This window comes from Pundamilia nyererei, unplaced genomic scaffold, assembly GCF_000239375.1.
Source record: "Pundamilia nyererei isolate P.nyererei 1_Seehausen unplaced genomic scaffold, PunNye1.0 scaffold00025, whole genome shotgun sequence".
Lineage (NCBI taxonomy): Eukaryota > Metazoa > Chordata > Actinopteri > Cichliformes > Cichlidae > Pundamilia > Pundamilia nyererei.
The window spans coordinates 2,077,702-2,093,651 of NW_005187426.1; the positions used below are offsets into that span (position 1 = coordinate 2,077,702).

At 41.2% G+C, this 15,950-nt stretch overlaps 2 protein-coding genes across 2 annotated transcripts; both read left to right on the forward strand.

Annotated features, from left to right (window-relative positions):
* Nucleotides 1-305: 305 nt before the first annotated feature.
* On the forward strand, nt 306-6,839 carry cplx3b (complexin 3b). The gene is made up of 3 exons (XM_005727593.2): nt 306-886; nt 3,512-3,599; nt 4,214-6,839. Exons 1-3 carry the CDS (start codon nt 729-731, stop codon nt 4,436-4,438), a joined length of 471 nt encoding a protein of 156 aa, XP_005727650.1. The 5' UTR covers nt 306-728; the 3' UTR covers nt 4,439-6,839.
* A 3,298-nt stretch (nt 6,840-10,137) lies between these two features.
* LOC102194600 (growth arrest-specific protein 1) lies at nt 10,138-12,790 on the forward strand. The gene has a single exon (XM_005727594.1). It carries the CDS (start codon nt 10,780-10,782, stop codon nt 11,527-11,529), a length of 750 nt encoding a protein of 249 aa, XP_005727651.1. The 5' UTR covers nt 10,138-10,779; the 3' UTR covers nt 11,530-12,790.
* The last annotated feature ends 3,160 nt before the right edge of the window (nt 12,791-15,950 follow it).

Here is a 15,950-nt window from a genome sequence, read left to right on the forward strand (position 1 = left end):
ATACACAGACTCATATTGTTGGAAATGGAGCCTATTCATGTGCAGCAGACAGAGAGGACTCATCATTTCTAAGCAATTAGACCAACAAACCAAGCTAATGCCTTGGGTTAACAGACAACCATCCCACTAATTTGCAATTAATACTCTGTTTGTCTGCTGACAAACTCTGTAGTAGGCTCTAGCGCGCAGATGACCCTGACAGAGACCAAGGCACCAAAACAGCCAGGAGATACTGTGGCTCGTCACGTGTTGTTTGTCCCCCCACACCCCCTCCGGAAATCTGTCTGAATCCATTGCAAGTTATAATCAGACGGCGAATCACGGGATCCCGCGCAGCCCACGATGCCGACGCGCGCTGTGCAAGCGCACACCGAGTCCGGCGGTGCTTGGGATTGGGTGGAGGGAGTGGTGGCTGCGGACGGAGTCACAGGATTGGTAGAGTTCAGCGCCAAAGTTGTTGACTCATAGCTGAGCAGCTCCTCTCCATCCTTCTCGGCACGGAGCTGTCCAGGGCCAGTGGTGCTGAAATTCTCGGTCTTCGACGCATCGTCGGAATTATTTTCTACTTTTTACGCTTTGACTGCTCTTAGTCATCCTTTGAAAGTTACAAGTCTCATACTCGTTTAAACGGCACTTGGTTGATATCTGCCCATCATCGCTCTGCCCAAGAGCGCATCGCAACTTCAACTTCTTAACCGAACAAATCGAGGACTCTCCAAAGCGCAACTATGGCTTTCATGGTAAAACACGTGGTGGGAGGACAGCTGAAGAACCTGACAGGAGGACTGACGGAGGAGAAATCCGAAGGGGAGAAATCAGACGCCGCCGCGCAGGGAATGACTCAAGAGGAATTTGAACAATATCAGCAACAGTTAGAGGAGGAAAAGTAAGCCAATGATTGAAGTTTCTGATTGTAAAGTTGTGATGAAAAAAGCCTGTGTGTCGGGGGTGAGGGGGTGGAAACGTGGCATGCTTAAACAGTGTGTTTTTCTGTGTAAATAGCAGAAAGCCCCCAGTGCGCCGCGCGCTTTTTTTTACGCACCAGTGCAATAATATGAACACTCCACGCGCAGCTGCTCCTCTCGCCCAGGGAGCTCTCCGTCTCTTTGCTTCGGCAAAAATGTGTAGCGCCGTCTTTAATTTGGGATTCCTGGAATCATTCTTCCACGGAAATGTCTACAGGGATTCGTGCCTGTGGCAAAAAATGTTCCTAATGCTGTGCGTGCGGCTGAATAATGGAGCGGACTGTGTGGTAATTAAAGTGGTGATTATTAGAGGGCAAATAACCAACAATAATACAAATTAGTTTCGGCTTTTAACCGACTCTCATCATCGTCATTATAATCATACAGAAGTAACTATTCAAAATGACAGTGATTTAAAGCCAGGGGATGCCTGCAAAAATATGTCAAATATTGCCTTTGACTTAAATTGTTGTAATTCACTTGATTTTTTCCACTTTATATCATTTCAATCTTTCCCTTATCACCTTCACCTCACCTTCCAAAGTTCATTCATTCATGTAGTTTAATTTCAGAGTGCACTAGGTGAGAATATAAGGCAACAACAAGGTCATTTGGCAGAGTTCACCCAGGAGACAGCAACTCACTATTGATTAGTGTGATCCTCAGAGCAGAACGCCACGTCATATAATAAGCTACTATAAATAATCCAGGATAAGGATTCAGATCTGGTTTTTGCAGAAAAACAAGACAAATAAACCTGATTTTATTGGTTTCTGTCTGCAAGTTTGTTCAGAACCCAAACAGCACTACATACTCTGTCCTGTTGTTAAAAGGAAATTATCCAAATGTATCGTCCCCATCATCTAACACGTCTATCCAAAGTGTTTCACTGTACCATGGGCAGACATTTTCAAAATGAGTGGGAGGTGAAGTCCTAACTCTAGCAGTATTAACACTCAGCTCAGCCCACTGAGCTCCATAGGAGGCATGACGAGATGCTTAATGCTCTTCCGTCATAATGTGACCTTCTTTGGAGGCGAGCTATTAGTCAGAGGTGCTGAACACGAGCATAGGTCACTGAGAAGCTCGTTCTGCTCAGAATGAAGCAGAATATGGTTTGTGAGGGCGGGTTGGCGATGCTGACGTGTCACATACACACATTTTATTACCCTCAACGCGAAGACCACAGAGACAACCCCGGTCATCTGATGCCCTTGAGAAAGAAAGGCACAAAGCCCCGGTCATTGGTTGCAAGTGAGCACCACATGGCCCCTTGGTGTTTGGCCTACTCACGTTGATATGAAGTGAACTCAGGCTCACATGGACGCCTCCATGAATGCTGCAACGCCACATAAAACGACCTTCCCCTGACACATTGGGTACAGACACTTTGTGAACCATGCCGCTGGTCTTGGAGTGTCCCTCTGCTTTTAGATGATGCTGCTGATCTAATCCTTTTAGGCATGCAATGCAGCCTCTTTCACTGTAGCTTTGCTTTGATTAAAATCATCCACAATGTTTGTGTTTGCATTGCTTTTTGTTTCTGTAATCATGCTATGCTCAACCTTGGGCTGTACACACAAAATTGTAAAGGATTATATCTGTTGACTCATAATTTGTAAGAGGCATATCAGCTGATTTAGCAAATGATGGGGGACAATTACGAATTACACTAAAGCCATAAATATTCCAGTGACACTGAATGGCAAAGGCATTGCCAGGAGCCTACAGCCTGCCCTCTGCTGGAGGCCTCATACACTGTATAATGGACTGTTTTTAAGAGTTTTAAGAGACAAATGTAAGCAGGCTAAAAGACATTTGATATGGCCCAACATTCAGTTTCACCAAGATAAGTATTTTTAAATGTCTCAGTACTTCCTATGTATTTGGTTTAACTACCTGTTTTGCAGAGTAACTCACTCTTTTCAGGTTTTCCTTTACAGACTTAAGGTATTTAACATGAATGAGGCTCATCAGGCAGACCATGCTGTACCGCTTAAGTTAGTAAGTACAGGACAGACTGACAGCATGTGAGTGGTAATGAGTGCAGATCTATTAGTCCACAACCCGAGAAAACTGAAATCCCTCAGAGGAAAGCCGGACTGTCAGGATGCTGCATCTGGGGTTTATAAGCATAAGCAAAACATGTCTTACTTTTCTCCCCATGGCGGCACTGCTGCTGCTCCACCTTCTGTTCGCTGTATGCCCTGTAGTTAGCGTTAGGAGGACACGGGGTAACGCTAGGCTCCAAGGCCTCCATGATCCAGATTCAGCAGAAGCCTTATGTTTATTTTACAGCTGAGATGCAACTCCACTTGACTTTAGAGAAGTACCAGATTTATTTTACGGCATATTTGGTTTGTAATATTTGGTGCGATACCCACTGCAAAAGTAAAGATCTTGGAGTTAACATTTGCATTTTCTATGTCTCATTTAAATAAAAGCGCATATTAAAAATGTATATATTTATATAGTCACCTCTGGTTGGAACCTAAGCTTCACTTTTTCAATTGTGCCCCCAAAATATTTTTCGTCTTCTCTTGCAGAAAAGAACGAGAAGCTCATTACGCTCAGAAGAAAGCTGAGCGAGCCACAGTTAGAACTCATTTCCGGGAAAAGTACAGACTACCAAAGGTAAATTAACTGAAATATCCAATAATCTTCCCACCGTGGCTTCCTCCCACCGTCCAAAGACATGCAGCTTGTGGGGATAGGTTAATTGATTAATCCAAATTGTCACTAGGTGTGAATGTGAGTGTGAATGGTTGTCTGTCCCTGTGTGTTAGCCCTGCGACAGACTGGCGACCTGTCCAGGGTGTACCCTGCCTCTCGCCCTATGACAGCTGGGATAGGCTCCAGCACCCCCCGCGACCCTGAAAAGGATAAGCGGAAGCGAATGGATGGATGGATGGATGGATCCAATAATCTAAAGAAAGTAAAGATAATCCTCCCCTTTAAAATCTGTATCGTGAATAGGCAATAGGAATAACAGTACTATGTTAATACTACTTTTAATCAATTGCTGAGCAATGTTCTTTCTTATTGGAATATTTAAGTGTTACTGATTCATTAATTTCATGATGTAAGGTGACCTTGAGCATCATTATTACTTCTTATTATTTGACAGAAGATCACATATTCTTATGCTTTCCAAGCTATGGAAGAGCTTGTCCTTTCTCTTGTTGGTCCTGGTGGACATGGCTATACGTCAGATATATATTATCTTTGTCCATGTGTGTCCACCTCAGAATGAGATGGATGAGACCCAAATCCAGCAGGCAGGGGACGATGTGGTGCTGCCCACAGAGCTTGCCAAGATGATCGCCGAGGACAACGAGGAGGAAGCACACAAGCAGTCGGTGCTGGGCCAGCTGTCCAACATCCAGAATGTGGACATCGACCAGCTGAAAGACAAAGCCCAGGCCACACTGGAAGACCTCAAAAAGCAGACGGAGAATTGCAGTCTGATGTGATCTGGCCAACTCCAAGCCCAGGAGATTAGAGTTTTTCTTGTACAAATATTTTCAGAGGCAGAGCTGCTCCGGGGGTAGACATTTTCTCATTGCTGTAGTGGAATGTCAGTTGGCAGAGCCACATATTAACAGTTTTTTCTGGTCGTGCAAAGTTAAACAGAAGCCTTATAGTACGATATCTTGGCCACATCTTACAAACCTACAATACAATTCTAGCCACAATGACAACCAGGTGAAACGGCTTAATTTGTTTGCCTTTTGACTTCCCGATATCTTAAAAGGTCATGAATGCCATGCATATTTTTACATAAATTGCCAATTAGCCAAAAATGTGGCTCCTCTCACTGAGATTTAGCCAATTAAAATAGCTCTGCCCTTAGAGCAGTTTCACCTCTGAGAAAGGTTTTTCCAGTGTATTAAATCCTTTACTCCCTATAACCTCCCCAGCTCTCTGTACCTCATGTGACCTGTGATAACACAATATGATTCTGCAGCAGAGGTCGCAGGTGTGTGTGTGTGTGTGTGTGTGCAGGATTTTCTTGCTTCCAAACACACAGCAACTGATTTCAGTGATGAACACGTGCACTTTCAATAAGCGCATCAGTGAGATCAGCTGCTTCGTTGGAATGAAAGCACACATAAACAAAGCTGACACTGATTGCTGTGTTATGTTAAATTTGGGGGAGTTGATGTAGGTAAAATAAAATAAAAGCTCGCTCTGTTTATTTTTCATGTACAAATGCGCAACATGATAGAAATGGGCTGATCTTGGTCAAAAGTAGCTTGCTAATGTTGCTGCATCAGTTTTAAATATTCTCATAGACATATCATTTCGATTTTTCTGTACTTCAGTGTGCCTTGGATGTCCGTACAAGGTTGTCTTCTTTTGAGCTCCGAAATCTAAAAGCTACTTTTTACAAAGACGAGCCTTATTGATTTTTTTTTTTATTTTTGGAAGAAGTTTCAATTCTTTTCTTTTCTTCTTTCCTGTTCGATTAAAAACCATTAATAATTACCAAGCAAGCACAGATGATGTCTTGCTGAAAGTCCAGATAGTTTTGCTGCGTGTAATTCCTGTGTTCCCAAATTTAACCTAGCATCAATATCAACTATACTGGAAGTATTTCTGCACATATGCTGCATTTATAGGTTAAAAGAATAAAAGCTGCTCAGTTAGAAGAAATGTAAATGCTTTACAAGTTGTATGCCAAAGCCTGTGTTGATAACACTCTGACCAACATTAAGGAAAAGGCACAAATATGTCCAGATGTGTAACAACAGTGTGTGTGTGTATAAATCCAAATACAGAGTTCGCATTCAAGTATTTATGTTCTGTTAGATGTACAGGTATCTGTTTGCCTATACTGTCAACAGCAAGTCATTCTGTTTCCATCAACTCACCGGGTCTTGCAGTGTTGTCAACCATCAGGTGACCTTTGACCTGTCCTCCATCTCATTGACCCCTCCGTCTCAGTAGTGCTCTTTCGTGCTGGTGGATTTCGTGTTGTTTAGCCAGTGTGATGCGTCAAGTGGTGTCTTTGTAAAACAGAAAAAAAACCTCACCCTATAGCCGGGAGTGCTCATCGTAGTGTTACAGAGCACTCAGTCAGTGTGGGCTTACTGTGGTATTGTTGATTAATAGCCAAGTGTGAAGGTAGGGGTGACATTAGGGAGGATGCTGTTGATGTTATGTTACATTCATATATGCTACATTTTGCCAGTGTTCAGTTTATGTAGCAGTGGTGATGAAGGTGATGTTGGCTTGATCTCACATCTGTCCCCGATCTCATTCCTTTTATGGTTCTACGGCCAAAAACTTTTTTCCCCCGCTTTGTGTTACTTAATATTTTTCTTTTAAGTTTAAACTGTGGCCAAAAAGATTTTGTTAATTTACTGTATGAGTTTTAATTTCCTCACTGTAGGTGCCACACTACTACTGAATGAAAGCAGAGGCAACATTTTTTCACTACAGTGATTATTGTCATCTGTTAGATACACAATTATATATATATATCTATATATTCAGAATATTTCAATAATACGAAGAAGAAGAAAAGTTGCAATAAGTCCTTTTATAAACAGAGCTACTAGAATATGTCATGTTTCATCATGAGACGATATTCATGGGGGGAAATGAAGCCATAAAGCAAAACTCTTTGCTTTGTATGAGTGTTTGTGACTTGAAATAATAATTCAATAACTCAATAATAATAACAATATACACACATATATATGATTTCTGTGGTGTCATTCTGTGGTCCAGATTTTTCAGGAAATGGCTGCCATGACACGCAGTTTTTCTCCTTTGACCTTTTTGTTTTCTTTCATTGTATCTCTGTCATTCTGTTGGAAAGTATTTCAGTGACTTCTGCGTTTTAACTGCAATAAATTTTTTAAATTATATTCTATTTATTAATTGAATTCATTTTCACTGTGTTTGAGTTTAAATGGCTTCGAGGTTTAGTGTGTCGTTTGTGCATGTTGTTAAATGTGCAGCAGCTTGAACACCAGGGGGCGATAAAAACACACTCACAATTACAGATTTGTTCATGAGGGAGGCTTCTGGGTGAGCCCCATAGATTGTGACTGACAAGTCAAAGCCGGGCTGCATTAACTAGTATTAGCGTTAAAACTAGTATTAAAAGATGTTAAGAACAGAATGTAATATTTCAAATAAATCTAAAAAACATCCTCATTATCTCTGGCAGCAGTGTGCTGACCGAATGAGTCAAGTAATCCACACATGAAAGAGGAAAGTTTAAAGGAAAAACCCGAACAAATAAGTGGAGAAACACAATGAATGCATTCACATATGCACCAGTTCACAGCATGCATACACACAGTAATAATTTTTAGCTCAGGGATGATTCTCTATGTGAATGCTATGAATGCAGTCATGACTTTGAAATAGGGTCCAAGCACTTAAAGCAGGAGCTTCAATCATAAAAACTACTCAAACAGACACTGTTTCAACAGGAACAGCGACTACTGTCCATTCATCCCTGTAGCAAAGACAGTAAGTATCCGAGGACTCAGAAGCTACTTTTAACAGCTATTTGGAAGGGGGTTACCATAACAGGTAACTCTGCTTATTTGATTTGGATGCCCTTCCTGACCCAGCCCCGATGGGATTTGGGGTCAGGTCCTACCACGATTGAACTAGGGAGCTTTTCCTTGTTAGCAAATGTGTAAACTACCATATTATGGAGTCACTCTTCAAGTGATTGAGAAATGTCACTGTAATCAGACTGTCATCAAGAATAATCCGTTGACAGATTCATGGAGGGAACTCTATATTGTGGTTGAGGGCATACACACATCAGAGAGTTCAAAGGTGCAAAATCCACAAGACAAAGGATGGCAAAGATGGGGGAAAATGTAGAGTCAAATGGGCATACTGCATATTCCAAAGAGTGAGTGAGTGGATGGTGTGCACCTGAGAACTGCTACAGTCATGGAATCTGGTGGCTCTGATATCCTGTGGGGGGCTTTTTAATGGCATGGTTTGCGTTTACTTTGTCCTCTTACAAGGAAGGGTCACTGCAGGTCAATAAATGGGTGCTCTGAGGATTTTAGCAAAAATTACATTTCAGACTGGTGATGTATCCAGTGTGTACCCTGTATGTCATCCTATTACAGATGAGATAGACTCAAGTTCACCTGTGACCCTTGACTCTTGACCCTGAACTGGAAAAGCAGTTAAGAAGATCTAAAAAGGTGGATGTAAGGATGGATGGTCGTTTTTGGTGAGGTATTATTATTATTATTATTATTATTACATATATACTATTATTTTTGTTCACTTCCTTCATTTTAGAAAGCGCCTTAGTATAAATTTATATACTAAAACTAGTGTAGTTGATCATGTTTACTAATCATGAATACTGTTAAAAGGCATTACCATTCATATCATTAGATTATAAAATAGAATTTAATTATATTGCACTATATAATTGATAATAACCCATAACTCATTTGATTATTCCTATTTACACCTAAAATTTTTCTATGCTATATTATATATTGGTTAATGATTAACAGTTGTTGTTGTTGTCGCCGTCGTCGTTGTCGTCGTTGTTGTTGTGTAGGTAAGGTTTCATTAGCTCAGATTGGCGCTGCAGTTAGAAGTGTTGAAATATTTGAACTTCAAACATATGCCTTCAATCTGGCTTTTGACTGAGTGTTCTTTTCAAGAAGTTACTTTGTTTTTATTACCTCATTGTGTCTAAGTTGTAGGTTTATTTGATTTTTAATGCTTTCATTTTAACTGCTCTCATCACAGCATTTTTCACAGATTAGAGCCGGCTTGTTCCCGTACATTGTGTTTTATTTTATTTATCATTTGTATTGCTCTTAATTTAACTGACATACTTTTACTTTAAAGAATATTTTCTTTATGTTATTTCCATGATGTTTTATCTTTTTAGTTTATTTTGAGTGGCTTTCACTTATTATACTCTGTTAATCATCTGTGAGACACAGTGAACTGCAGTGATTTGCATGAAAAGTGATATGCAAATAAAGTTTTTTTAATTGACTGATCTCATATATATGCACTAGCTGTCTTTTTGTGTGTTGATCTGCATGTTTTCTCTAAAATGTCTGCTCTTGTCCAAAACGTGATCAACTGGTTTTAGTGTATAAACCCAACAAAACAAAATTATATTTTAGCACTTATACTCGTTTTAAGTAATAATTGCCAGTTACAGCTTTATAAATTTCATCCAAACTTTAATTTAACACTAAAAGAAATTAAAGTAAGTTAAACGAAAGTTTAAAAAGCCCCAAATTTACTATTTAAAGTGTTACTTGCAGTTCCAGTGCTGACTCTGTCCCTGTTAAAGACACAGAGCTACAATAATTACCAGAATGCTATCAGTTCTTTTGCATTCTTGCAGATTTCAGGTTGGGCACCCATCTGCTCTGTGTGGTTTGTGCAAAACTGGCACAGCCCCTCTGTGAGGGCAGACCTGAAGCTAGAAAAGCTCGTTTCCATTTCAATGGCAGGAACGCCTGGGCTATTGGTAGTTTTCAAGTGTGGTGTGAAAGGGAATAGCTGTAAAATATATTGATGCTGAACCCCTCTCTATTGATAGGCTGCAGTGCGTGAACAATCTTCAGGCTGGAAAGACACTGGGCCACCGCATGGCCAATCTGACACAATTAGGGTGAAACGGGCCAGAAAATACTATTCTCTCCCTTTCTCCTCTATCAATCGAGGCTTAAAAAACTCTGCAGAATGGGGAGACGAGGGAGGGAGACAATTAGCGAGAACCTTTAAGTGAAAATCCTCATCGGCGAGGAAGCCATCACTGAGGTTTCTCCTTGCTCCGGAGAAACAGATTTGTTTTTCTTCGCTGAAATTTGGAGCAGTGAAGTTGCAGATGTGAGCTTCTTGCAAAGGAATGCATTTTGCAAGCTCCCCCTGCCTGCCTCCCCCTTTCACTTATGTTTTGCTACAGGAGGACCACACAGATCCTGGGTTTCATACAAGGAAAATTATAAACAGTTTCATCCAGCCTATCTCGTCATATACTGAGAGGATTTGTGCTCAGAGCTGTGCTGCTGTGGGCCTGGAAATGGGTCCCACGGCTGACTCCTCAGTGACGACCAATCGGTGGCCAGGATTGTAAATGAGAGAAGGAGGGGGAAAGGCGCGACTTTTTCTTTCTTTTTTTTCGTGGAGGAGGGGTGTTGTGGGGAAATGCTCGGCGGACCGTGAAGCGTAACAGCCAGAAGAAGGACAAAGACGCACATAGCGGGACAAAATGGGACTGAGAGAAATAGCTCTCAACTAAAAAAACAAAACAAGTTTGGAATGAATGCGTGGATGGATGTTAAAAGTAGTAGCGCCGGGAAGAATCGAAACTAGCAATGGCAGGAGAGTTCTAGTGTAATATCTGAGTTGTGTACATTAATTGTAGTTAGAGTTGTAAACTTTAGATAGCCCAATGGCGCGTTTCAGTGGCCACCTCAGATTTGCACCGGTGATGCGGCGACAGACTGCACTTTGGAGTTTGGATTTCTCGTCTTTGAACGGACATGCTTCCCGAATTGACTTTTCCGTTTCTTGCAACTACGCGTGGTGAATCCCCTGAGTCAGATCTTGACTTCTACTGTTGCAAATCTCACCGGGAGGAGCCAAACTCATCCAAGGTGCAAAAGTGAGTGGAGAATTTTTGAAAGAGCTGCGGTGTTAACAGGTTGTTTGTTGCGAAAACTCTCGGATGAAAAGAAAACTTGTATGAACTTCAGTGTGAAAGTTTCTGTGCCTGAGTCGCTCTGATCCTAATGTGCTGGTGGAGAAAGTGCACGTCACCGAACTACAACTCCATCCAAGCATGAAATGTTGGTGCAGCGCCCTGGCACTTCTCCCGTGGGTGCTGGTGGCCTTGGATGCACAGCTAATATGCTGGCAGGCGCTTCTCCGGTGCCACGACGAACCCGAGTGCGAACTTGCATACAATCAATACATGACAGCATGTGAAGGTAACATCAAAGGAACTAGAAAGCAATGCCCCAGCCACTGCATCAGCGCGCTGATAAGGCTGAATCACACCCGCAGTGGGCCAGATCTGGAGACCTGCGACTGCGCTCAAGATCTGGACTGCCTCAACGCCAAGCGAGCCATAGAGCCGTGCCTGCCCCGAAGACACCCGAAGGACGCCGGAGGTATAGGGTGCATGGAGGCCCGGCAGCGCTGCGAGGAAGACAGCAACTGCCACACCTCCCTCGCAGCCTACATGTCATACTGCGGGCAGCTGTTCAATGGCCGGAAGTGCTCCTCCAGGTGTAAAGCCACCATTCAGCAGATGCTGTTCATCCCAAACGGCATGCTTCTGAACCGCTGCATTTGCGATGGAGTGGAGAGGCCTTTGTGTGAAGTGGTCAAGGAGAACATGAGCAAACTTTGCTCCATAGGAGACCACAGCGTTGTTTCAGAGCCGACTAAAGGTTATGAAGATCCAAACAAAAACAATTACCCTAAAAATGACAAAAAGGTGGATTTTAGTGAAAACTCCTCTGCTTCTCAGAGCTTATCCAGAGGCGTGTTGCCCTTGTTTCTTCTTACAGCACGGATATTATACTGAGGGGATGGGTATTTTTACAGTTTTATGAATAAAATGTACTGTAAAAAAGCAAAATGATCCCGTATTTAATTTAATAAGGACTTGGTAACTTTCTCAAAGACACTTGAGCAGGCGATGCTTTGCTGGCAGAGGACTTGAATTCAGGTCTGCAGGATGAGAAAAGTTATTTTTTCGTCCCTGGGCCCCTCAGACTTCTCGTGCTAGTTTCATGGTGACAGACAGCACTGTAATGGTTTGTGTAAAATTTCCACAACCTTAGTAATTCTCCATGCACATCTCACTCAGGAAGTATTTCCTTTCGATTTGTATACTGTACATGCTCCTTTTAGTTTTCCGAGTTAAAATTCCCCACCAGTTTAAGTTAAAAGAAAGCTTTTGTCAAAAATATCAAAAACATTTTCATGTAGCAGTGAGAGGAAATTAACCAGACCGTATTTTGTTGAAGCGCACAGCCACTTTGTTTGCCCTCAAACAGCTCCTGTTTATTTGGTTTGCTTTCAATGGTACTTGAAGTGTAGCCTTATTAAGACCTTGGACAAACATTGGATCCATCCAGTCTCTATTTGCTCTGCTCTCTATTTCAGGGGCCTTTTCATTGTTGCAACAGCCACACTTCAAATATTTGTAGGAACAGTGAGAGGACAGGCAAGGGTGTGTGATCAAGTACTTAAATTAACTGAAGCGCCTCTCCAGCTCTCTGTCTTGTTCCCCTCCCCCATTTGAGATTGTTTTATTGAACTTTTCCTGAGACCACCCTCACCCCCTTCTTCCTCCATTCTACTGCCTACCCCATTTGAGGCCTCTAAGGAGACCCCTATCTTTATTACTGCTTTCACACTGCTGCTACACTCCAGGAACAACTGCCAGCTGCTGGAGTGAACAAGTCAGCGTACAACATTTACAGTTTGTCCACAAGACTGCTCACATCTACAGGTGGTCTGACAGTGCTTTGCTTTCTTTTTCCAAAGCACGATGTTGGATTTAAGCCACATATATGTAACAAACTGTGCAAGTTAAGGATGAGTAAGTCAGGTTTTATGAACAAAACAAACTCTGCTGAACAAAACACCTAAAGTAACACCAAGCAACACTAAAGCAGCAATGCAGTAAATGGTAAACAAAACATCAAGAAGTAGTCTTGATGTTCACTGTGAGCAAACATAGTTATAATTCCTTATTTTATGTCACACAGGTTGGCTTGAAGTTGAAAGTGTTTCTTCATTTTGTCAGGATACATTTGTCAGGATACTTTTAAATTAAATGTTTTACCCAGCTATTTTCTAAATGACACACACACACACAGATAAACTCAAGTTAATAATATGAGATTTTTACAACTTTTACATTTTCATGTTGGGGATCCTTTCCTCAGTAATTGTACTTTGAAGTCTTTTGTGTGTTTCGAGGCTAAAAACATCAGCGCAAAACATCACATTCATATTTGTACTTGCACACATTGCTTTGAACAGCTACTGCGTGGTTGATTTTACCTGTTTGCAGGTCCAGGGACTGAAACCAGCAGATTTTCAGTCTGACTTCTTACTTCCACGCTATGCTGAAAAAAGGGAAAATTAAAAACAAAGTTTTTGTTAGTTTTGATCACTTTTTCTGAAGCTGCCAGTTTGTGTCTTTGCCACTTGAAATGCAGTTTTAAACAATGAATGTTAAGTGTTAAATTATGAAGCTATAGTATGAAGAATGTGTATATATTTTACCGTCATATGCAGTAAAACAAGTGTCGCTTAAATGCTTTTAATATAAACAAATGTAGCTCAAAGTTTGTTCACAAAACCTGTTTTTTGGATGTAGTTTTCAATGTTTCCTCTCATTTTTTGGGAATATAGCAGTAAACACTTCAGCACGTCTTCCTTCCTCCAAACTGGAGGATGCGTTTTATAATACATATATGACCTAATGTAGCCCAAGAATAAAAAGGAATAAATAACGTTGAACTTTTAACCAATGTGTGCTTGATTTTTACATCATTTCCCTGTCATATTTTGGTGATCGTACATTACCTCAAAGTCAGTGGAGCATTCATGACTGTATGTGCATATTTAATGATAATATTTTTTTAAAAGTAGTGTAGAGGATCCATGCGGTAGTTTTCAACCCATTCATCTTACACACAAAAGATCTGTGGTCCAACACTCAGAGGAAACAAACCCAGTCTCAGGGGCTCACAAGCTAATGTACTTAATGCTAGTCCCAAAGCTGGATAAAAGGGAAAAGGAAGGGCATCCGGCATAAAATCAGTGCCAAATCAAACATGCAGATTAATCCTTTGTGGCAACCCCTTGGGAAATAAGGGAGCATCCAAAAGTGTCTAGATATTTCAGAGGTATATGTGGCATGAGCTAAATCTGCATTAAAGTGCCTATAATGTGTAAACCTTCACATACTAGCACTCATTATATTTTAATCATATTTCTTCACATTAAAGTTTCACTATAAAATAGTTATATGACGTTAGCATTTTGGGTTCCTGGAAACAGTCATTCTCAAGTCAGCTAAGGGACTGAGTGGGTTTGTTTTGTCAGTATTGCTTTCAGTACTGGATCCTGTGTTAATTTTACCTTTTGTTCATTTGAAATGGGCGGTAATGGTCAGGTTGTAAGAGTTAGGAAGTTCTGAAGAGTACTATATTGCATTTCAAACACATGAGTCATAGTTACGTAGATGTAAAGCACAAAACCTTTAAAAGGAAAAAGGTAGAGAAAAGCAGATAAGCTGATACTGGAAAGATTTAATCATATACCTTCAAACTTTCCCAGTGTCAGTGTGACTTTGCTAATGACCGAAAATATAATGAACTACTTCAGAGCAAGCCACCATTTGGTGCTTCCTCCACAGTTACTGAGGTATTTGCAAGTCATTAACAAACTGTGAAATGATCATTAGCATTAGCAGTTAGGTGTGAGCTGAGCTGCACACCTGTTCTGCAAATGTTACTTTAGGCATGTCCAAATGGTACAAGCAGTGGGACAAACAAAAAAGGAATAAACTGAGGAGTAAAGTTTTTCCACTATACTTGCGTGAAAAAAAAACAGACCTACATTTGTTGAGTAATTACGTTTTGGAAGTTTGTTACTTGAGCTAACAGGTGGCAAATTTCAGTAACATCTCCAAGCCTGGAGAGAACTTCCATACAGCCTTTACTGATTTTTTCTTTTTTTCTTTTGTAAACCACAGGAATTCACCCAGCTCTATCTGTCCATGAAGCCAGATAACACACACCAATTAGTTAAACTGCAGGAATGTCTTAAAGACATAAAGACCTGGATGGCCGCTAACTTTCTGCTTCTTAATTCAGATAAAACTGAGGTTATTGTACTCGGCCCTGAAAAGCCGAGAAATATGGTATCTAAGCAGATTCTTACTCTGGATGGCATTACCTTGGCCTCCAGTAACGCTGTGAGGAACCTTGGAGTCATTTTTGACCAGGATATGTCCTTCAACGCACATATTAAACAAATATGTAAGACTGCGTTCTTCCATTTGTGCAACATCTCTAAAGTTAGAAATATCCTGTCTCAGAGTGACGCTGAAAAACTAGTTCATGCATTTATTACTTCCAGGCTGGACGACTGTAATTCATTATTATCAGGATGTCCAAAAAACTCACTGAAAAGCCTTCAGCTAATCCAAAACGCTGCAGCAAGAGTACTGACAGGGACTAGAAAGAGAGAGCATATTTCTCCTGTTTTGGCTTCCCTTCATTGGCTTCCTGTTAAATCCAGAATTGAATTCAAAATCCTGCTCCTCACATACAAGGTCTTAAATAATCAGGCCCCATCTTATCTCAATGACCTTGTAGTACCATATCACCCTATTAGAGCACTTCGCTCTTGCTCTGCAGGCCTACTTGTTGTTCCTAGAGTATTTAAAAGTAGAATGGGAGGGAGAGCCTTCAGTTTTCAGGCCCCTCTTCTGTGGAACCAGCTTCCAGTTTGGATTCGGGAGACAGACACTATCTCTACTTTTAAGATTAGGCTTAAAACTTTCCTTTTTGCTAAAGCATATAGTTAGGGCTGGACCAGGTGACCCTGAATCCTCCCTTAGTTATGCTGCAATAGACATAGGCTGCCGGGGGATTCCCATGATGCATTGAGTTTTTCCTTTCCAGTCACCTTTCTCACTCACTATGTATTAACAGACCTCTCTGCATTAAATCATATCTGCTATTAACCTCTGTCTCTCTTCCACAGCATGTCTTTTATCCTGTCTTCCTTCTCTCACCCCAACCGGTCGCAGCAGATGGCCGCCCCTCCCTGAGCCTGGTTCTGCCGGAGGTTTCTTCCTGTTAAAAGGGAGTTTTTCCTTCCCACTGTTGCCAAAGTGCTTGCTCATAGGGGGTCATATGATTGTTGGGTTTTTCTCTGTATCTATGAAGCGCCTTGAGGCGACTTATGTTGTGATTT